Genomic DNA, 24,707 nt, shown 5'->3' on the forward strand with positions numbered 1-24,707 from the left:
TTTTCATCAGAACCTTTTTTTCAAAACACACGACCACGAATGTATTAGCTTTCAACAGAAAGTAGATTTGGTTGTAGTCACTTGACCAGTTCTGAAAAAAGTGACCAGTGTACCGAAATTTTCATAAACTGCTCAGTTTTCTCAGGGTTGGTCAAACTGCTACAACCAAATCTATTTTATGTTGAAAGCTAACACATTCGTGGTCGTTATTGCGGTCGTACATACTTGAAAAATGATAATTTTGGTGGAAATATATCACCAAAAGACAGTATTTAAAAATCACCCAAATGTATACTTTTCAGCAAATCATCGATGCCTCTTAAGTAATGAAAATACGTATGAGCCAGTATATGATCAAGTGCTGGAATTTCTCATATACGTGTTTTGTATCGAAAGTAGGGTACGCATACCCTGGTATACTTTTATATACTTTTAGAGTGATTTTTTTTTGCTCGCATTACAAAAATCTTCTTGAGAAAAGTAGTCAGTCAGTCAAGGGATCTGACCCATCCAAAAGATGGGGCCTAGTTTTACATGTAAAATGGAAAGGCTACGTTGCATTTTTACCACCTTAATAAATGTAGTTAGGTTGCTAGAGAGGGTATTGCCCACGCTCAACTCAATTAAATGAGTATTTATGTCCATTCCACATGTATGCTTGTCTCGCTGGTATGATTGCACAAGTAATTAATTCTTATTTTAACTTTCTAGGAATTCTCCACCGCAATTGCAAAATGTCATTTTCAATGTTTGACTTATTGACAATTCTCATAATCGGTTGTGTGGTAACGACTCATGGTCAAGGTAAGCAAATTACAAATTTTCACAGAATACTAATACAACATAGCTTATAAGATTCATGTTTTTTGTTTAATTTTTGGATATTCTCTTGGTGGTTTAAAATTAAAATAAAGCGATATTGGTTTTTAATTATTTGACCCCAGGGACTATTTTGAGAAATCGAATTTCTCAAAATTTCTCAATTATTTCTCAAAGAATTTCTCAAAAATTTCTCAAATTTCTCAAAATTCTCAAATTTCTCAAAATTCTCAAATTTCTCAAAATTCTCAAATTTCTCAAAATTCTCAAATTTCTCAAAATTCTCAAATTTCTCAAAAATATAAAAAATTTCTCAAAAATTTCTCAAAGATTTCTCAAAGAATTTCTCAAAAATAGTCCCTGTTTGACCCGTGACTGAATCGGTTATTTGGTTTGCGTCCAGGATTTAGTACCGATAATGTGTCTCTGTATTACATGATTTCGGGGGCAAAAGCATGCGACGGTGTAGGTTTGTTACAAGGTCATTTCGAAATGTCAAATTACATCCACAGAAGGCAATATAACCTCAACTTTCAGGTTGACGAAAACTTTAACGAAAAATTTACAAAGAAATTTGTTGACATTTAGGTTATGTTCAATGAACATTGTTCATCTCTATCCATGAAATCGTTGTTGTTCGTGTTGTCAAGGTTCGGGTTTACAGTTGGGACAAACCTGTTGTCTGTCAAAACCTCGGGAAACAGGCAAACACGCCGACTGTTTTGAGACCAAACATAAAGAAAAATATGAGTTTTACGTCGTTTACCTCTCTTTTGCCTGCCCACCTAACTTTCTAGCGTAAAAACGTTGTCGCGGCTCAACGGGAAGTGCTCCAAAACAGCGACAGAAGTTTGGAGTCAAGCTCCCGGAACAGTGTTTTCGTTTTGATTTGTTTTGCCTGTTTTTTAAGCATACCTCTGGATGTTTTCACTCAAAAACCGTATGCGATACATTAATGAAAGGTATTGACGAGACGATCAGAATAACGAATTTCTAGGAAAGTCAGGCTTGTCGATAGCTATTTGCAGAAAGCAAACAAAACAGCTAGTTTTGCTTGTTTTCCCTGTTTTTCACTAGTTTTTCAATCATATCTAGGGATGTGTTCGCTCGCGACATATAAAATGAAAGGTATTGATGAGACAAATCGAAATAAATCGAGTCTATCAGTAGTTATAAGCGAGAGGGCGAGCAAAACAGCGTGTTTTGCCTGTTTTTCACTGGTTTTTCAAGCATTTCTTCGGAATTTTAGCCTAAAAAATGATGTGCGATATTAATTTTTTAAGAAAGTCTGGTTTGAATATACAACAGTAGCTATTGGCGAGAAATCAAGAAAAACTGCATATTTTCCTACTTTTCCTGTTTTCCCGCACCTCCATGCTCAACCGATACGCAATCATTTATTTTAGAAGTTGAAACACAAAGGCCACTCTTTCATCTTGAGAGTTTTTTTTTATGGGAAAATATACTCATTTTCAAACCTGTAACATTTTGGAACTAGAAGTCACTGTTAATGATTTTCGTCATTGTATAGCATTTTGTTTCCTTTTACCATATTTCAGCATAAAGCAAACGTATATGTGCACAAATTAATCATACTCGCATGAATATGATCAAACATCTCAATTTTAAAAATGTTTGGAACATCACAAAAAAAAAATTAAATTAGACTAACTTTGAACCGTAACGATTTTGCTTGAAAATTCCATTAAAATTTGTGTGAGGTAAATTTGAACATATGCTAGAGCTATTGTTGTTTCCGAGTGAATTAATCTGGTTTTTCTCCAACCTTTGCTATAATACGCATATTGCGGCTAGAATTAACTGTATTTTACGCTCAACTAGAAAATTTGAAAAAATCAAGTGCAGGGAGAAAATACAGATTTTTCACGACGACAATGAAAAATGTTATGTTGAAAGGTTTTAGTCAAAACTTAGAATTTGCTACATAATTGCGCCGTCTAATTCAAAATATGACATATACAGTGGGTGTTGAGGAATTTCGCGCCGTGTCATTCACAATAACCCGCAAAGTGACATTTTCATTAGAGCAAAAAGTCGGATGGAAGTTCGTTGAATTCTTAGGTTCTAAAACTTGGAAGATGTAGGTATCAATTTTTGAGGTGAAGAGTGTCCAACACATCGGAACTGACCTTTGACGATCACAATTATGACGATTTTTCATGGAATAGAGCAAAAAGTCGGATGGAAGTTCGTTGAATCCCTATGTTCTAGAACTAGGAAGATTTAGGTATCAATTTCTGATGTAAAGAGTGTCCAACACATACGAACTGACCTTTGATGATCTCAATTATGACGATTTTTCATAGAATAGAGGAAAAAGTCGGATGGAAGTTCGTTGAATCCCTATGTTCTAGAACTAGGAAATTTAGGTATCAATTTCTGATGTAAAGAGTGTCCAACACATACGAACTGACCTTTGATGATCTCAATTATAACGATTTTTCATGGAAAAGAGCAAAAAGACGGATGGAAGTTCGTTGAATCCCTATGTTCTAGAACTAAGAAGATTTATGTATAATTCTCTGATGTAAAGAGTGCCCAACACATAGGAACTGACCTTTGACGATGTCAATAATTGCATTTGGTGAGAAGAACACTAAAAACAACCGACAATTACCAGTCCGAGAAATGATGCCAACGTAGTTGCTCTTTAAAAATTTCGAGTTTTTGTTTTAAAATTGTTACAGATAATACAGAGGAAAAATGTTCTAAATTTAACGGAAAATTTTTATTTAGAGGTAGGTGGGAATCCTGGCTCTTATCTTGGGAACCACTAAACGGTTCAAGCTCCGCCGGGCCGATTTCGAAAGAGTTATTTATACCTTTCCAAATCACTTACTAATCAAAATTGACCAAGATTTGGCCAAGTTATTAGTCCACAACAAAGTTTTTTCCGTGACATTTGTTGGGAAAGTACCGATACAATTACCAGCATCGTTTGTTAGTCAATACGTCAGAGTTAGCTAAGCTTACCACAAACATCAGGTATGCTTGTGACAAATTCGTGGAGTGATAGGTCTGAAAATTTGTTTTTGACACCACCAATGGTTTAAACAGTAATAATAACATGGTTCCTGCAAACATAAACATGTCATCACAATAAGAAATAGAAATTTGGCATGATTGACCCGGACAATTCACGCCGCAAGTGTGACTAAAATTTGAAGTGTGAACGATTCGATGAAAATGTGAACCGAAAAGTACATTTCAACGCTTCGTTGTATGAAAATGACGCTACGTTAGAAAGACCTCCGCACTTTCCATTTTGAATTTCGACCGCACATACGGCGTGAATTATTGTGAAAAACATAATATTTCGCAAATATATCGGAAATAGTGTTTTATTCGGGGTTTTTCGATTATCTCTGCACACTTCGCCTTCGGCTCGGATATGCAATCTCTACAATTGTTAAAATAACAGTGTCCAAAGCTGGTTGCTTTCCACCTCACTTGTGAGTTCCGCTTGTATTTGTATCACAAAATTGATCCCTCATGTAAATTAATTACTTTTGCAGCATCCAAATCTACTATTCCTTGTACATATCATCGTCTGACTGTCAGGATGTGCTAACTAAGGTCACATGCATAAAACTTAATGTGCGTATAACAGCAACAATTAAAAAAGTATTTATTGAACAATGTTATGGCTTCCACCCCAATCAACAATTACAAGTACACTTCAAAACTAATTCCAAAACTTTGCAACAACTAAATTTGTTATTTAAGTTTTCCAAATTTCCTTTTTACGACTGACATCACATTGTGCAATGAAACGTCTTTTCCGAACCCCCTTCTTCATCAGTTAACCACCTTGTCTTATATACGTCTATACACTGTCTAAAACAGGGATTCGTATTTTCCCACAGATTTCATTATTAACAATTGTAATTCTTTGGTTGCGAATCCATGAATATTAAGAGCCAAAATGACACTTTGCATATGTAGACATTATCCCTTTGGGGCAGTTAGATAAGTTATCCTTAAATAAAATGCTATACTATGTGTTCGGTGTGTAGTGTGAGCTTCCACACCGCATAATACATATAAACCTTCCTTAAACAACCATAATTCCAACTAACATATTATATTTTGAGGGCAAAATCTGGATATTATGACATCCACACTATGTATTTGTATAGAGTGTTATTCTACAAGGTATAATGTGAACGCAAGCAAAACGAAAACCTTTAATGTGTGTTTGTACAGCATGTAAAAGAGGATTTAAATTGCCAATTTACATCCTTGTGGAAAAGTGTTTGAATGAATGTGTTGTTAGTTCTTATAATGAAAATATACCATGTATGGATGCTGCTCGTATTCTATGTAAAAGAATAAAATGTTAGTTTGCATTTATATCGAAAATGTGTAAGTCGGCCAATAAATTATAAATAAAAGCTCTGCTCAAACTTCAAAGCTGGTGGTATAATCGTACCATCAACCATCCGGTGAATTGTTTGGTGATGATTTAAAACCTTTTGCAGACCCAATGAATGAAAATCGATTTTATTCTTCTTCAAAGAGAGTCTCTCTGAATTGATCGGTATCAGTCAAAAACCCTGAAAAGAGTAAAAACTTACGCAAGTTCCTGTGTGTACTTCCAAAACAGCAACAACTCAATCAACGCCATTAGTCGTATAAATTTATACGTCAGAGAGAGCTTTTTTCTCCTTTGTTACGATCTGTCAGTTTTTCTATTTTGCGATTTACAGTGAACGACATCTCAAATGTCTCACTGTCATTTTTTTCAGAGAATGTCATTGTGAATTTGCAATGACACAATAAAATTCTCAGAAAAATTTGACAGTGAGACATTTGAGATGTCGTTCACTGTAGTATGGAAATGAATACTAAAATTGAGATATCTTTGCTGTTGTAAGTGGTTTTTCATATTTTTTTGGACCAAAATGTTTTAAAATGTGTTTGGAATCGATTGGCATTAACAGATTGTGTTACAATTTTTTTTTCTATTTTATTATTTTGTTAATGTCAATCGATTCCAAACACACTTTAAAACATTTTGGTCCAAAAAAGTATGAAAAACCACTTAAAACAGCAAAGATATCTCAACTTTAGTTTTCATTTCCATACTAAATCGCAAAATAGAAAAACTGACAGATCGTAACAAAGTAGAAAAAAGCTCTCTCTGACGTATAAATTTATACGACTAATGGCGTGGATACCGCAGTGTGTAAGTCGAGACTTCACATTGAATTATTGAATTGCCAGTTGTGGGTTCGAAACTCAACCGCAACACTAATTCGTTTCTTCAGGTTGTTGTCCACAATAATGACATCTGATTGAATCGGTTATTGCGTCTTGCATTTAGTACCGATAACGTCTCTTTGTGTTACATGTAAATTGTTCGTTGGTAATGTCATAGTTAGGCCAAAAGCCCGTTGACGGTGTGTGATGTCTTTTAAAAACAACTGATATCGGTGTAGGTGGAGAAAATGTTACCAAAAAAAGTTTGCGTCACAAAGTGCTTTCTTCTGTTTGAATTCCATTCTTTGAGGGCACATTTTCCTCACAGTAGTTTCCTCAACATCTGCCACTTGTGACTCATTTTCTTTCTAGAATTTTTTCGGTCAAATTTTCGTTTTTACATTTTTTGCGTACAAGCGTAGAATGCGTCGTTGTTTTGCTAGTAAACACATGTACTTGCGTCACTTTATTTTCTTTAAGGGTTTTTCACCGACTTTGACCCGCGACACTAATGTGCCGCTCGCATGACCGAGAAGAGAAAAAAAAATAAAAAAAACCTTTGGAATCTCAAAGTTCTAGAATGAGGAGTTGTGCAGCTTGAGGAGCCAACACCTCAATCATTCCAAAAGAGAAATTCCTCTTTATATCAAAATATTTGTATTTGTATTGTTGAATATTTGTATCAAAATGGGATTTTCTTTAGTTTAATGCAAAATGACGAAGTAGAAAATTCCTTTGAAAGCCTGTAGCCTGTATACAGTATAATACAGTTTCCTCGGTCATTCATTTCCTTTCCAGGTTTTAGTCTTCATACACGGACCAGTTTCCAATCTTGATAGCTTCGGAGCTACTAGCCCATATCCCTATTTATACAAGTAGATGAAGAGAAGCTGCGACGGAATTATTATTGTTGATAATAAAATATAAAATGTTTTAAATGCAAAAAGAGTTTGCAAAGTTTCAACATTATGGAAATGACTATAAATACAAATATAAACTCTATTCTGCATACTATTTGTTGGTGAGTAAGGACTTCAAATAAAAATCAAATCTGTATTGCATATATCTCAGTTGTATGTGTAGGCAGACATATAATCCAATAGTCTGGGCTGCTATGTCTGGAAAAGTCATATCGCTCGCTAGGGAGTTTTAATGTATTTTTACGATTGAATAAGATTGAGGGGTCAATGTTTCTGAATATTTTTTTTTCTGTTTCTCATGAAGTAGTAACCACCGCTTTTTCTCGAAAACCTAAAACTTAGAAGTCTCCGTCAAATCCGAATATTTTTTGATGAGTGCAACGGATTCTGAAAAGTTGATTCAATAACTGAAACTTATTTGTCAAGAGTCCAGGACACATCGAGCTATGGAGGAGTCCCGAAAAAGTCTCCCAAAAAAACGGTCACCTGTAGGAAGCATCTATAGTTTCCTCTAGGAAAATGTCAGAATCGATTAATGCTTCGAAGGATTTCAACTGTTTTAACTCTAAAAAATCGCAGGACCATGATGTCTTTTTATGATCTGCAACTGAGCATTCTTGATTCTTCCCACGCCCATCCCGAAGCTTGAACTCAAGGATAACAAGCATTTACATCACTTTTTTGCAGTTTCCTCTGAATTTGGAAAAATATTTAGGTGGCTAGAAGTCAGTTCCTAGAATTCTATCACTCCAGAAGGTCCACCTACTTCCCTGCTCTACAACTCTACAACTTTTTTAGTTCTAGAACTCGGTGATGACATGTATTTTTATCAGTTTTTTGAGCTAGTTTTTTATACAAGAAAGGCAGAAAGTCTCTACGTTCATACGATTTCATCACTCCTGAACGAAAATTCCTGAAACTCAAAGATGAAACTGTAGAGACCTTTTGCAGTTATTATATCCAAAAAAGTGCTAAAAATACAGATTGAAATGTTTGTCGTCCTTGAGTTCTCAAAAATTTCCTAAATCCAGAACAGTGAACAGATAAAAATACTGAGGCTCCCGATCCGTTGACATGTCAGAGCTCGGCCAGCTATCCGGGATAGAGTTTGAGATCAGCTTTCCAAAACTCCTTCAATCAAAGTGTAAATCATAGTCTAAATGAATTAAAGAATGGCCAAAGAAATCAGTCTCAAAGTTAGCATCCAGACCCTTGACAAGAAGTGGTTCTACAAGTTTTAGTTATTGAACTAACCTTTCAGAATCCGTTGAGATCAGGGCTTACTTTAGAGAATTTTAATTCTGAAAATTCCGAAAATTCTGAAAAAATTCCGAAAAAGTTCCGAAAAATTCTGAAATAATTTTTCGGAATTTTTCAGAACCTTTTCGGAATTTTTTCAGAATTTTCGGAATTTTCAGAATTAAAATTCTCTAAAGTAAGCCCTGGTTGAGATCATCAAAAAATATTCAGATGTGATGCAGATATAAAAAAAGAGTTCGAAAACGTTGACTCCTCAATCATATCCAATCGTAAAACTGCATTAAAACTCCCTAGCGAGCGAGATGATACCAGCAGCCCGGACTACAAGCTCTATTATATTTTTGTTATGAAATATCGACTCTTGGAAAATGCTAAAATGCATAATCAGATTATATGTATGTATGTAGGACGAGTTTAGGTATTTTACTTTTCAACGACAAGAGTGGAAACTGTGGGATGAAAAAAATAAAAAACAAAAATTAATGAAACGCTTTGTGTGGTGCATAAATTAATAAAACTTGTGCCTTGATAATCCTATAGCATTTACTGCTGAAGTTTGTGAAAATATTTCTACGTTAATGGTTTTTGATCGTTTAATCAAGAGTAGTTGCGGAAAAGAGCAAAACTTGTTATTTCGTTTCATGATCTGTTTTATTGTAATTTCTACTTTCTTATAATTGATGTAAATGGTTCTTGCAACTCAGGCAACATAAACTTTAAATTTGCTGCAAAACTGTTGTTATTGCATCTATCCATTCTCATTGAGGGTGGATTGGCAAAAAGACTGTGTGGAAGCTGATTGCCGACAATTTTCGCGAACTACGTTTTTTATTCATCTCCTTTTTTCCTATAATTTCTCTTAATGGAATTCACGCCGTAAGTGTGCCTATTTGAATTTCAAGTGAACAAGTCGATGAAACAGTGAACCGATATAGTCATTTGTGTACCTGTTTTGGACGATTGATTTTAGGCAATTTCGCGGATTGTAGGCCGAACGAAGTGAGGCTTACAAGCGAAAGTGCCTTAAATCAACCGTCCCAAACAGGTGCACATGTGAGTTTTCATGCAGAGGGCCGGAAACCCGAGAAAATTCGAAAAATTGCCCTCATTTTCGGGCCCGAAGCATGAAAAAGAAATTTTCATTACACTAACTACGAAAATTGTAATTTTCGCTTCCCGAATGAGATGCGAAAGTTTAAAAATTCAACTCTCAGTAAGCCACAACATCACAAGAGGTGCAAAAGTACTTTCGCCCCCCAAACGAGGATGCGAAAGTAAATGACAGCAACAACATGTGTTCCGTCTGGTGTCGTCTTCGGCCACGGGCTGCAAACTTCGCACACGGTTGAATTTTTTTACTTTCGTCCCTTGTGATCCAAATAACCATTCAACGCTTCCTTGTATGAAAATGAATAGTACATTGAATGACAAGGGGCGAAAGTAAAAAAATTCAACCGTGTGCGAGAGTTGATGCCCGCGCCGAAGGCAAGGGCCTCAATCGCACAGGTTGAATTTTTTTTACTTTTGCCCCGAGTCGTTCATACTATTTTTTTTGATATCAACATCGAAAGTTGATACGTATCGCAAACAGCAGAATACAGCAAAATGTTGAAATATGAAGGCATTTAGCCAGAAAATGCGGGGGTCCAGGGGGCGGCAGGCCCCTGGCATATCAAAAATTTAATTATTTAGCAATCACAACAATAACACACACAAAAATTTACAAATAACTAACAAATCATTCAGCAACAAATAGTGATTTACGTGCCTGTTTTGGACGGTTGATTTTAGGCAATTTCGCGAGTTGTAGCCCGAACGAAGTGAGGGCGACAAGCGAAAGTGCCTAAGATCAACCGTCCAAAACAGGTCCGTATACAAATTTTCATGCCGAGAGCCTAAATTACGAGAAAATTTCTGTAATTTATGCGTAAGGCATGAAAAAGTATCAACTTCGTATGTTAATTTCAATAAGAGCACTGGCGCACGCTTTATTTCAATTTTGATCGCAGTACACTTATTGACAGGAGTTGACTACTACATTATGTAGTCGACTTTCGCATTATATATATTGACTTTCGCCGAATTTCGAGGGCGAAAGTATCCACTTTCGATGTTGGTATCAAAAAAAGAATTTTTCATGCGTCGGGGCCGAAAATGAGGGCAATTTTTCGAATTTTCTCGGGTTTCCGGCCCTCTGCATGAAAACTCACATGTGCACCTGTTTGGGACGGTTGATTTAAGGCACTTTCGCTTGTAAGCCTCACTTCGTTCGGCCTACAATCCGCGAAATTGCCTAAAATCAATCGTCCAAAACAGGAACACAAATGACTATCACACTTTCCATTTTTAATTTCGACTGCACTTACGGCGTGAATAGTACAGCATCCTTAAATTGCTTGCAGTATTGTTGACACCGTACGAAGTCAAATTTAATAAATTCCTATAAACAGCTCACATAGCCAATCGTTTCTTTCGTGACAGCAAGTAAGCATCATTTTCACCAAGATATTTTATTTTTACTGAAATGCAATATGGCAGCCAGCGAATATTTTGTTTGGAGACTTGAAAATTTCCAGTGGTAATAGTATTACTTCTTTACTGCTTTTGTTTGAAAGGTATGGATGACTGTAAAGTAGCAGTGCTAACAAAATACCCGCCGGCCGCCATATTGGATTTTAGTAAAAGTGAAATATAAGAGGGAAACGATTTGTTATATATTGGACATGTTTCAGGCATCCATTTATGGAGATCTATACATAACTATATACAGTTATATTGATCTACATATAGACCTATTTTGAGCTGTATACTAGCATATTTAGCTGTAAAATGTTTATTTGTAGTTATGGGACAAGTGAGTTGGCCTGTAGAGGCGCCACATTTTTTTCATAGTACTTTATTCTCTACGGCTTATTTTCATGTGAACCAACTTCACATTGGTCATTACAGAACAAATGTCACCATAAAAGTTGGTTCACATGAAAATAAGCGCAGCTGTTGTTCCAAGCAATTTTAATGAGAAAAAGCATAGGTATAAGTGTAAATGGAGAGATTCAAAGATGCTTTGCTAGGTTTTTGTATCGCTGGGTTTTGGTAACGAATAGCTTATTCATGTATCGCTTCCACCCAATAATGAAAAAAAAACTTTTCAGTTCAGTTTGACTAGTTTATTGTTTACCCGTTGCATTCGGTTCATTGACGAACCATAATCATGGCTAGAAAACAATAAAGACAAAAAACTCAGCAAACTTTCACTTGATGGAGATTGATCTGGAGAGAATGCGAGAGGCATGTGAGAGAATTTCATACAAAATTGGTTAAATTCTCTCTCATAGGTGCCAGATGTCATTCAAATGTTTCTTCTATCACATGCTTACCAACTTAATATTTCTATGAGAGAAACTAGTAAAAACAGATGAATAAAAGACCAGGTGAGGAAAGAAAAGGCTTTTGAAGTAATCTCGTACGGGCCCATCTCACGAAGATTTGTTTGCTATGTTTCTATTTGCACTGTCCGAGAAAAGTAGAAAAACTGGTACAATTCTAAAAACACGTTTCCGGCAAATAGTCGCAGGACAAAGAAATTAACAGTCAAATTGCACGTTTTTTTGAATAATTCTAACAATTACTGTTTAATCGTTTGAGAATTTATTCGCATTCCTCGTTTTATAGTTTTTTATGCCTATGTTGTGTACCGAGTAATTTAATATTATTAAAAAAAAAGTTACAATCAAACCTGCGTGCAAAAAAAGAGGCAAACATGTTTGTAGTAGTCTCCTGTGATTACATGCACAGCCACTCTCTACGCAACATATGTCCATTTTTGATAAGTTCTTTTGCGGCTTCTTCAAACCCAATATCATGTCTTTTAATTATACATTTATCAAGACACGGGATACCCAGCAATGTGTTTTCGTTTTTCAATGTTCTGAGAATTTCCAGTTTCATCCGATTTATTAACATTTTGTGCTGCAGTGCTTTTTAAACAGCGGATACACTTTTATTGGAATGTTCGCGTATACATTTTCAACGTGTAACAAGGCGTTTAATTTATAGAAAATGATTAGATCAATTTTATTTTAAACAAGACTCGTTTTTTAATGGCTGGAAAATGATTTGTTGTGGACTATTGTGTGGGTTTTTTCCTGAAATTTTCAATTGACGTGACTTGAAGTATGACTATAATTTGTAGTATAGCAATAAGTACTTGAGATATTGCAGCTAGTGGTAGATTCTTTCGGACCTTTGAACACGTTTAAAATTTCAATACTCAATAAGTATGTCTTCGAATCGAATATACCTCACTATAAAGACATCAATTAAAGTAGGATGTAATAATAACGGATTGGAGTGGGCAGGGAATTTTGTTTGTTTACGCAACTGATTTATGACGGATAATAACGGCAGAGTCAAAATAGACCAAATCATAGTGGGCAAATGGCAACGGAACTGAAATTTCGAATTAGCCGTGTGTGTTGTGCTTTTTGCATTGATACTGTTGACACCAATCGAATTATATCTCAAGAAATATCAGAAGTCAGGAACATAGAAGTAACCTAGAGGAATTTTGACCCAGTCAGGAAGTTCGGTTAGGCCTATTTGCAAAAAAAAATCCTAATTTTCTCAAAATTTCACAAATTTCGTGAATCTTCACAAATTTCTTGAATTTTACAAATTTTCTTGAATTTTCACAAATTTCTCAAATTTCTTGAATTTTCATAAATTTTCGTGAATTTTCATAATTTTTTTCAAATTTTCTCAAGTTTCATGAAATTTCACACATTTTCTTTAATTTTCACAATTTTCTTGAAATATTTTCGCGAATATAGGTACCGCAACAAAGACGTACACATCTTTACAAGCTACTTAAAGAAATTGCAAACAAAATTCACTTCAGTCCCAATCTGAACGAAATTCTTACTAATTTTCCGAAACCATCGGCTAAGAGTATCAGCGGCTAGAAGCTCTGGAGATTCGTTGGAAAAAAAATCAAAAATATCATTTAAAACAGACCCGCCGTAAAATCTACGGAAACGACTCGTTTCAAACAATGTTTTTCAATTTTTCCAACAAGTATGGGATGAAATGACATGAAAAACGACAAAAAGAAGCTACCTTACATTGATTTCGTTGATTCTTTTATCGATCAACGAACATTTGTTGTCTAAAATTCAATTTGAAACAGGCAGCTGTAATCTGAAATCGTGTTCGTTTGGGCAGTCAAAATTCGTGTTTACAGTTACTTGCAACAAACCTATAATACGACGAATCTCCGTAAAACGCGAGGGGCAAACCACTCAAAAGAGTTGCAAAGAGTTGCACGCGAAAAAAAGAGTTGCATCGGAGTTGCAAATGAGTTGCAAATCGAGGGGTTTGCCCCTCGGTAAAACGTCAAAAATGGGTATGTTCAATTCTTCATTACAATTGGTTCAAGTTTTGATTTTTGACGTTGCAACGTTTGAATTTTGCAAGGTTCTGATAGAACAGCTTAAGACACTTCTTGATTACGAAGTCGGTGAAAGACATATTTTGATAATTTAGACAGGTCTTGTTAAGCACATTCATCACAGATTGTGTGAACTTGATAAAAAATCATTTTTCTTCTTCAAGTTTTCGTTTTATACATTCCCTAGTGAGTTTGTGTAAACAACCAATTCATGGTGCCACCCAGTGGCGGATTATGCCATGGGCAATTCGGGACTTTGTCCTGGGCGCTGGAAAAATTGGGGCGCTGGAAAAAATTATGAGCAAAAAAATGACTCTAAAATTACATAGGAAAATTTGAAATCGAAAATATCGCGCCAAATTTAGATCACTCTAGAGTGATTTCGTTATCAATATTTTAATGAAATTTAAACTTTTTATAGCCATGGCAGTATGGGCAGTATGTCACCTAAATGTTTACAAATTCTTCCAAGTCTCATTTTTATGTTGTATATTTTGTATTCATATACTCTCAAGTAATATTGACAAAGTCGGGTTTTAAAAAGCCTGGCGCAAAACTTGAGCCCAAAAAATTCACTTTAAAGGTGTTTTGGCTAAAACCATAAAAATACAAACTTTTTTCAACAAAAGCAGAAGATCTGTCGATTTTTTTATCATGAACACATACCCTAATATTTTAATACTATCACCCATCAATTTTTTATTCTGAGTTGATATAAGCTTGTCCTGCAAATTCAGGTGAAAATCTACGAGTTTCTGAAAGTATATATATGTGTCGAAGGTCACCAAAAAATACTTTATGCACTTCAGTGCGTATTTTATTGCTTCCATACATAAAATCTTGTTGCTAACTCGTGCCTATTTTGCGCATACGATGTGTTGTCAACCTCGGCTTCGCCTCGGATTGACAATTTTCACATCTATTGCGCAAAATTTCCATTTACGCAATAGTTAGCAAAATAGCTATTAAGCCATTACAAGTCCGATGAAAGTATGAAAAAAGTTGAAAAATATTTCCGAATTTCGTTTTGCATGATCATTGTGAAATTCAAAGTGAGCTCTAAAAACATGTGACCTTAAATATTGTCTTGTGAATCAGGAAAAAAATGTAACTTTGTTCGACTTAAAATCTTTACAGTGACCCGAAATTTGGTAAAACTAGAGTTTTTTGAAGCAAGTTGAAAAATCAATACTTCTGAGATAGAAACTCATTTTTTTATATTTAAGATTGATTAATAATAACTAAATAAGTCTCTTTTTTTGTCGTTTACACAATGTTGATTTTCCCACTTGTCTCAAACATATTTTACTGATATTTCGAACCAAGGTTTCGACAATAATTCTGATGTAGATCGGTAGTTATGCTGGACTTTTCTTTTTTTCTTGTTATCATCAGTGCAGATTCTGTGACTCTAGTCCGTACTACCTCCTTTCACTCATGCGAAGAAACTGTCTAACAAAACAGGAAACAAAACACCAAAAAACAGAACAAAATTGGCGCTAGATTTTTATTTGCCAGGGGCGCTACAAACGTTAATCCGCCACTGGGCCACCTAACGTTTTATAGGTGAGATAGTCAATAACTCCATAGAAATTTCAGATCAGCTGATAAAAGTGGCTGCCGCCATTTTGTCTGTTGGTTTAAGTTTCAATTAGGTTCTCTCCTAAAAATTTTTGTGTTTTAAAAGTATTGGTATTTTTAGCAAAGGCTCAAACCAAATCTCCTTTAAATTTTAGAATTTGACCCTTTAAATTTTGTTATTTAAATTCGTCACTTTCAATCAATTTTATAAAAAAAACAACACATTTTTTTTGGCATAGTGTAGAATAATTTTTAGTTGATCCTTGTATATGGAATTGAAATAAATTCATATGCGAGAGCCTAATTATTTTATTTGTTTTGTTTTGTGTGAACTAATAAATAAAATTAGCAAAAGTGAAACCATTAAAGCAACAAAATCATTGGTAGGAATCTGTGAAATTTGATGTGTGACGAGAGATTTGTGCAATTTATGGAAAAATTCGGTTGAAAACAGGAATTTCAAAAGATGAAAAAACAATAAACCGAATTACTTTTCCAAAAATCAGAAACCATTATTGCATCCAAGAACGTGTAAATAAGCGTGTAAATAAACCACAAGCCGTCTTGTGTTGTAGCCTTAGAGATATCACTTCAACTTTCAGGCCCTTTTTTTCGGTTTTGTACTATGAAAAAGGAACTCTTAAGGAAATATGTCTAAATTGTCAAAATTTGTATTTCACCAGCCTTCGTAAGTGTCCTAACCTGTTCTTTCAGAACCTTGAATTTTTCGGGATGAGTCTAAAGTTACGTAGAATTTTATTTCAAAATGTATTTCATTCAACCTATCCGAAACTGTGATTTCCCGCACTTCCCCCGGTGAAGTTACAACAGTAGAAGTCAACAAAATGCGTAATACCGATACGATTTTCGATTGAAATTCTACCTTTTCCTTGCCATTTCGTAATGCTTTTCTTGGCATGCTCTTTTGTTAAAACACGTCGGTCAAGTATGAGGAGGCAAAACGACGAGGTTCCTTTTGAGTGTGCGGAGGAAATAATTTGTTGGTGTTTCTTCACAATATCGATATTTCACAAGAACTCGTATGAATTTATGTTCATATAGAATAAGTGCAAAGAAGATATAAGAAAAATATGGCCAATTTACCTTGGCGTAAGCACTTATTCCTTTTGCTTGCTTAAACAATATTATCTATAATTCGAATAGACTTTCTTCGCTTCACGATTAGTATGAAGTGTGTGCATCAAATATTGCTCAGTAAGTAAAGTTACTTTGTTTATTTGTCTGTTTCTCACTTTTGCAATGCAAATCATTTAAAATATCACGTTTAATTAAATTTCCGCAGCAATACAGTAAAAACGTACAAAAAGAATCCATTAAAAACGCGAGATTATGTAAACGTAAAACTAGATTATTTACGTATGGTATGGATATGAAAAACATAATCATTTCGTTTTTGAATTCATGCTTTAATGCAGTGTATGTTATAATATAATATATTTCTTTATCGCGCAATCTGCAAACTGCGAAAAGTGACCATAGAACGGGCTATTAAATACGAAGAAGATTTTATTATAAAAACGTGTATACACACACACAACAAGCAAACAAGTTGTATGTTTATTTTTAAAATATAAAATAAATTAACGAGTTTCAAGAATCCTCGTATTGAGTATGGTCAGTTATTTGCAAAATGACGTAAACAAGACATTGACTTTAGAATAGGTATCATTTCCATGCACTTGTTCCGCTAAAGAAATGTTTTTTTTTTATGCGTTGACTTTGATTATGATTGAGGTTGCGTTTCTGTATGAAATGCGGCGTATTGAATGATAGTGCGATTTCTGTTGACAACTTTTCTTTGTCGGAAAGTGAATGAAAGTTTAATTGAAAGAATAAGTGTTCTTGTAGTTTTTGTACGTTGCACTGCGGACATTCATTTTTGGAATTGTTTTCTAATGGCTTTATTTCACTCATATTCACATGAAAACAATGATCCTGCTTCTTTGTGGTTCTATAAACTGACCGATTGGTTAAAATTTCCTGTTTCTCTATGACGCTAATACCAGTTCACGTAGCAATCATAGCCTGTATTGTGAAGAGGTGAGTTATGGAAACAGCTGAAGAGCACCGTTGTAAACGGTCAGTGGCCGCCATAACTCAGTGCCTCGAGGCCGAAACAGTTCTGATCTCTGATGTCCGGTTAGATGTGGCTTAACATCAACTAGCGTTACGATTCTAGTTATCTCCGTGTCGTCGGTCTGATCATTGTTCTTGTTTTGGTCAGTGTTTTTGTTGCGCTGGTCTCGTTCTCACTGTGGGATTTGTCTTTGGTGGGCAAATAGCAGTATAAATGCGAAGTTTGACATCGTCTACTGTACTGGACGATAATATCGATATGGATGATGATATCGTCCAGGCTGATAATATCGTTTTAATTTTTTTTTTTTTAAATAACTGGACGATATTATCGCCCAGGATGATATTATCAATAACTTATCGTTCCAAAAATTATCGTCCAAACAAAAGATAAAGTCGTACAGAAAATGATACTAACGATAGTATCGTCCAGCTGATATTTTCATCAAAGACGACATTGTCGTCCAAAAAACGACAATATCGTCTTCTGTACGATATTATCGTTCCAAAAAAGTTCAGGTTCGCTGGAAAGCTGAGGTCGTGTACTACCGGGGCAAATATTAATGTAAAAAAATTTGATGATAAACGGCTGAAAATATGAACTCTGGAAAATTTCTCAGAATCGATGAAACTTCGGTGAACTATAACAAGGGCTGTGACCTCCCTGATGCAATTACATGATTAAATTATTATTTAATCTGAATTTGGAGGACCTCAGCTTTACAGCGATACCCATATTTAGTAGCTCATCCAGAAAATGTTAATATCGTCCAGACAATATCTTAAAATTTTACATTTTAGACGATATTATCTAGGGTTCCTATGAAAAAAGAGAACGAAAAGAGGACGCTGTTTTATTTGGAAAAGATGATAGCTTGCCTAATATAACAGGCAAATTACATAGAGAAGAAAGCGAAATGAGCGAATTATTTTCACAACTTAGGGTACTAGGTGATAATGCCACTTTCGAATCCATACGCAAAACATTTGTGAAGTCGAAATTGAACGTAATTTAGTTTGTTACCTCCTTGAATTGCAAAAGATTTGTCATGTCTAATTGTGAAGAAAAATGCGAGCGAAGCAAGTTTTTTTTTGCACATAAAGAAAGCAGCGAAAAATTGATATTTTTCCTTCAGGTATTCGAGCCTTAAAAATTAACAGTTACCAATGTTTCATAAACTGTCTAAAGAAATGGCCGCTCATTTTATTTAAAATGTTTCCGAATCTACAAAGATTTGCTAAAAAGTAATTAGTTACATGAAAAAAGAGGACAAAAAAGGGCATTTTATGAAAAAAGTGAATTTTTGCAAAAACAAAGAATTCGACGAAAAAAGGGAACATGTATAGTATACATTGTATACTCTAAAAAGAGGACACCTGGGAACCCTATAATTATCTTACCTAAAGAGTTTTAATTGGCTCAGCCCCTTTAAGTTTGATTCAATTGCACGGTGTACCGCGAACCACGTATAATGCGAAAATTTGATGAACTATAATTATCGGCCTGGGTGAAAAATTTACGAACGATAATATCGTTTTTTTGACGATAATTGGTAACGTCGAATCCATAAGGTAATGGCAAATGTCTAATATATGGATCGAAAATAATTAAATTTTCACTCTACGGATTTTAATCAAACTAAATGGCAGTGGGTAGCGCTTGATCAAAGGAGCGTAATTAGTTTTCCAATCAGACTAAGATTTGATCAGCGATAAGACTTTCAAAATCATGAGGCGATATTTGTGTAAAAAAGTCCGTTTCGAACACTAATTGCTTTACCGGAGTCCTAAGATCATGCACTACACACACCGGCATGTTGATCGATCAAAATCTGTCGAGTGAATACTTAATTATTTTGCGTCAATTTGTGAATTTGCCGTTATCGTTGACAGTTGTCATTACCTTACGGATTCGGCGTCACCATTAGTGTTGGTGGGATTAAGCGTTAAAAAATCTGACGTTCTCTATTATCGTTCAAAAAACGATAATAAAGTTTTTTTTAACGATAATAGAGAACGTATATAGAAACGGTAACATCGTGTTTTAAACGACAATATCATTTTTCACTTACGCCCGTGCTTCAATACCAATTTATCCAATATTTCATACATTTCAACATTCGCAATATATATTTGACAGTTTATCTGTCAAATCGTATGGCGATTTTAATATGGTGTGTCTCCTATTGTGTGAGAGTGATATTACACACGGCATCGTAATCCTATGAGCCCCTTTGTGCTTCGCACGGGGCTAAAAAATAATACGCTGGATACTATCACAAAACTAAAGTTATTCTTTTCAAATTGAGACCAAGACATTTTATAAAAATTATTAATGTCAATACCATACCCATCAATGTCTCAATTGAAAAACAAACAAATAATTAATACTTCAAATTGTTTGAGAAAACTTTTGCAACAGCATTTTTGCCATTTTCCACATACTAACCCGCGGTATAAATATGAAAACAAGAACTTTTGAAAGCACTATCTATTTTCCAAACAATGTAAAAAGAAGTTTCAAACGTTCCGTTTGTTTTTTTTTTTCTCCAAATTCTGAAAATTCTTCCATTTTCTTAAGCTTTTCTTCGCCCTACAATTTTAACCATCCAGCGTGTGTACGTATTTATTTTGAAACCATTTTCACTTTTCCCTACGTGTTTAGAGAACGAGAAAGAAAACTACTTAGATGTGTATTTTATGTTATATCAAAAAATGCACAAACTTTAATTGAAGTATCTCAACAATTCGCAAATAAAACGATATAAAGCTGATACAAAGTCCTGGCCAAACCATAAAATTAGATTTTTACTTTGAAAGTTGGTAGAAAAGCCAAAATCAAGTCTTGATACATTTCTGATATGAAATAGCGAAAATAATTAAATTTATGAAAGTTTGTCTGGCACAAATGTGGATACGATGTAACACAATGAAGGTTGTTAGCTGAGGAATTGATCGTAGAATATATTTGATTTCGGCGTTTGAACTTTAGTTTGGTGCAAATTTATCTATGTATTTTGTGGAAAGTTATTCAAATTTTGTTTACAGTCAGAGGTAATGAAATTTCACCATGAATTTGATCCAGCTGTTTTGCAGCTGATCCACACATACAATCAAAACATTTTATACTTGCTTATTCGGTTGAAGCTCCGATACGCACGCGTGTGGTAGTGGTAAAATTGTATAAAGACGCTTTCATTATTTGTGTGGATCAGCCGAAAAACAGCTGAAACAAATTCATGCTGAAATTTCGTTGATTCTAATTGTAGCTTGAATTTGAAGCAAACGTGGGACAAATAACAAAACCGAAATTTTCTGCATTAAAGAAAGATATAAATTTTATAAGCAAGTCCGTACGAGTTCAACCACGGCATGATAAAGTAAACCAGACAGGAGCGCTTGATTTGACTAGGGACCTGAGTAATCTAGTAGACCTATTTTTTGCAAGTAAAATTGTATTAACATTGTATTAGGTTCCTTATTTGAAGTTTCGAAAATGAATCGCTACTGCCTGGTTTACTTCACTCTGCCGTGGTTCAACGAGTTCTCGCAAGTTCAAATCGGTGGAGATTGGGCAGGGTTATCAATCTTTCAAGAAGGTCAATTTCTATACAAATTGGTCGAATCCTCCGTTACTTTGTTAGTCCGTTCGTCCATGTTTCCAATTCGAGACCTGTCTCCTTAACGATTCATTAGAATTTCTTCAAATTTTTGGAGTAGGTACATTCTAAGACATTCTAGAAAAAAAACAATGGGTGTACCCATGCTCGCTTGGGAGCTGGGACTCCTTGAGGTTCCCATATAAGTCCCATATAAGAACACCTTTGTGTTTGACGGTATGGGCTTGTCAATGCTAGAATAAAATTTGTCGATTCGAGCGGGCCAAAAAGTTATCTTTTTCACTCAACGGTGTATAGTACGGATCCCTTTTGTCAATAAAAGTAAGGGAAAAATTTCGCGGTCAAATTTTTTTTGATTGCAGATTCGGATGAGGACCTTCTGCAATGTAGAGAAAACATCTTTCCGAATTTTTGCAAAAAGTAACGCAAGTCCCTGAGCATACTTCAAACTGTAGGTGACTTGTAGGTGACGCATTCCGCGCTGTTACGCTGAAAAAAAAAAAAAATTGACTCAAAAAACTTATGAAACAAAATTTCACGAAAAAAAATCTTTTGCCTCACAAAGTGACAGATGATGAGGTAGTACTGCCTGTAAGAACGGAATTCAAACGGTACAAAGCCAAATCATCTGTCAGAATGCGTCACCTATAACGATATCAGTTATTTTGGAAGTATACGCAGGACCTTGCGTCACTTTTTACTCTTTAAAGGGTTTTTGTCTGATTTATAATCAGTGACCATTCTTTAATGTGTCTATCTAAATTTGATATGAATTTGCAGCTTCAACGAATTCGATTATATCGTCAAGGTTGACCTATTTACACTTCATCATAAAATCACCATTTAAGCTCAACTATATACGCAACTACAGTATAGATAGATGTTAAATGCAAAACTATGTAAAATTATAACGAAAATTAATACTGAGAACACATAATATACATTCAAGTCAAATTAAATTTCTCGAAAGTTCGTTATTAATAATACCAACCCTTTTGTCTTTTACCGCAAATGTACGAGAATACGATCATTAATTAGTGTTCGGAAAAGCAATGCAGTTGGGTCCTTAGACTAATCATACATAGACAGGAAATTACGAACAGAATTACGTAAAAATTGTGGTCCCGACGTGAAATACGTAATGTTTGATGGTGCGAGTTTTCTCTACTAAATTAGTGGACAAATTAGCGCAAACAATTTAAATGTGCCTACTAGAATGATCAAAATTTTCAACGCCTAGGGTTAGTGAAAAGCTCTACGTAAAATTGTACGAAATGTGTATCGTATACAAACTGGTGTCGGGACCACATTTCATTGTACGAAATGCTAGTCTATGTGCTATTAGTCTAAAGTTGGGTCATAGTAAACATTTACTGTTTCCTGTACAAACATCATCCTTTCATTGTTCAATGTAAAGCTACCCATACACCCAACGTTATGTTCCTAATTTTACAAATAACCGAACTAATAGCGAAAATGTATTAGTTGGAGAACATTATTTTAAAGGCTGGATATTGTTGGTGCATCCACAAATTTATTGGTTATTACTTCATAACATTGAACTCTTATCCTGAAACGATTTTGATTCATAATTTAATGATAAGATTTTCAATTACATTAGGGGTCATTGAATCATCAAGGCAAAAGTGTTAATAAATCGTAAGTGCCGTCATATAATAATAATAATAATCCTAATATACCCATCCGCGATTTACATTTTACAGCGTTTTCTTAACGTTATGCATTTGAATAGAACTTCGCATTCGCATCACCACGAAGTGACTATATGAAATTATGAATAGAAAATCGCGATTTACATTCATTTGAGCTTCATTTTCGATTTAAAGCAATTAATTGAAAGTAATTTACATTCTATTGGTATGCAAATTCTTTCTATTTTGATGAGTTTAATTTATTGTAAAGGAGTTTATTACCCACACATGTGATGACTGTTCGTAGAGACAGAATAATATTCTGCTGTGTTATACCTAAGCAACGTATCGTCATTATGTTTTTGCTAAGACATAGATTTCGAGAGCTTTGAGCTTCGTTTGTATTCTAATGAAATTCCTATGGAATCTAAAAGAAGCTCAAAGCACGCTATTTTGGCGTAATACTGCAGTATTGTTTAGACCCGTACGACGGACTGTGGTCTTATAGGTTTACCACAACCAGGGGCGGATTAAGGTTTCCAGCGCCACTGGCAAACGGAATCTAAGCGCCAATTTTTCTATTCGAAATTCGTATATAAATAAACGAACATTACTGCTTGTTCAAGACGAACGTTACGTTACGGAGAGTATTGAAATGGATGATAGTGTTAAGATAGAAGTGGAATAAATGTAATTGCGAGCTCAGCGAGTAATATATCACTACAAAAATTCTGATACATCTGAAAAGAAAATGTTGTTTTGATTATTGTGGTATAGCACTGGTACTGGTATGAGTGAAAAGTTAAAAAATTTTAGTTCGAGCTTTTTCTTATTCGTTTTTTCACTTCTTATTGCGCTCTGGTATTATTTTCGAGTAGTCAGCATTCCTCCTCAAACAATCGAGGGCAATATTTATAAAGAAGGGCATATCCCCGATATCTCAGAAACTACTGAACTTTTTTAGTGAAAAATTATGAATTTCGAATCCGACATAAATTTTAGGGAAATTAGAATTATTCTAGAGTTTTGATTTTGTAGTTTCACCTTTAAAACTGAAATAAATAAAATGGAATGACCATTCATGGACTCATGCGCTTGTCAAAATAAAAATTGGGAGCTACTTGCGTGCTGTGCTTTACGAGATTATACAATGTGTATAGTTCATTCGCAAACTCTCTATAGGTTTGTGACAGATTACGAGCGCCGCAGGCAAATTTTTTTTAAATTTCAGTTTGAAACTAATAAACAATTTCTCTTCAGACAGTAATTGTCCATTCAGTGACTGAGCTCAGCGCCAAATTTTTCCAGCGCCATGGTCACGGTACCGAATTTCCCATAGGGTAATCCGCCCCTGACGCAACGTTTTAGTTTTTAGCAATCAGATTTTAAGATCGCAAAAAATTGGCACACAAGCGGACTCGACGGTTTTCTATAGGCCTTGCGGTCCTCTGTAACCTCCCAAAAGTCGCTTTCGAAAAAATGTCAGGGAATTGAAAAAAAAATCGAGAAAAACCGAAAAAAAATAAGGTAAAGTGTAAGTTTTTTTTTTCGATGTTCCGAGTTTTCCACTGATTGAGGTAGTTGTCAAAACGAATTGGCTGAATACTTCAGCGTGGCTTCTATTGAATTCAAAAATAATCCGATTCAAGTGAAATTCAGTTAACTCATTGATCATTTTTATATTTACTTTAGTAATTATGGCCCGATACGCGAGAAGAGAGTTGAGTTCGTTTCTATTTTACACATTTGTTCTTTGTGTTATTTATTGTACGAAATTTATGCCACAAAACCGGTACACTCAGACAATTTGGGCAAGACTAGAGGGTAAAGTCATCTGTTCAACAACCAATTTTTGTCATTTAATTTTTTATTTTGGTTAATTTCTTATGTCTTTGTATTAACATCGATATATCAAGATAATAACAAGATGCTCTGTGAAGACACAAGAAATTCAGTAAAACAAGAAAGGAAATGAAAAAGTAAAGTGATGTACCGATGACTTTACCTTCTAGTTTGCAGACGTCTATGGCTTCGATATGATTTTGACAATTGTCCTTTCTATAGGTTTGTTCCAAATAACTGTAAACGC

At 34.7% G+C, this 24,707-nt stretch overlaps 1 protein-coding gene across 14 annotated transcripts in view; it reads left to right on the forward strand.

Moving 5' to 3' along the window:
• The window catches only part of LOC119069476 (serine-rich adhesin for platelets), a 62,361-nt gene that overhangs the window by 23,472 nt on the left and 14,182 nt on the right, over window positions 1-24,707 (forward strand). For all 14 annotated transcript variants that reach the window (XM_037173529.1, XM_037173530.1, XM_037173539.1 and 11 more), the window contains exon 2: window positions 712-804. In XM_037173529.1, coding sequence (XP_037029424.1) covers window positions 735-804 — 70 coding nt within the window. In that variant the 5' untranslated portion in view covers window positions 712-734. The remainder of the gene's footprint in view (window positions 1-711; window positions 805-24,707) is intronic.

The sequence above is a fragment of the Bradysia coprophila genome (genome assembly GCF_014529535.1).
Source record: "Bradysia coprophila strain Holo2 chromosome X unlocalized genomic scaffold, BU_Bcop_v1 contig_35, whole genome shotgun sequence".
Classification (NCBI taxonomy): Eukaryota; Metazoa; Arthropoda; class Insecta; order Diptera; family Sciaridae; genus Bradysia; species Bradysia coprophila.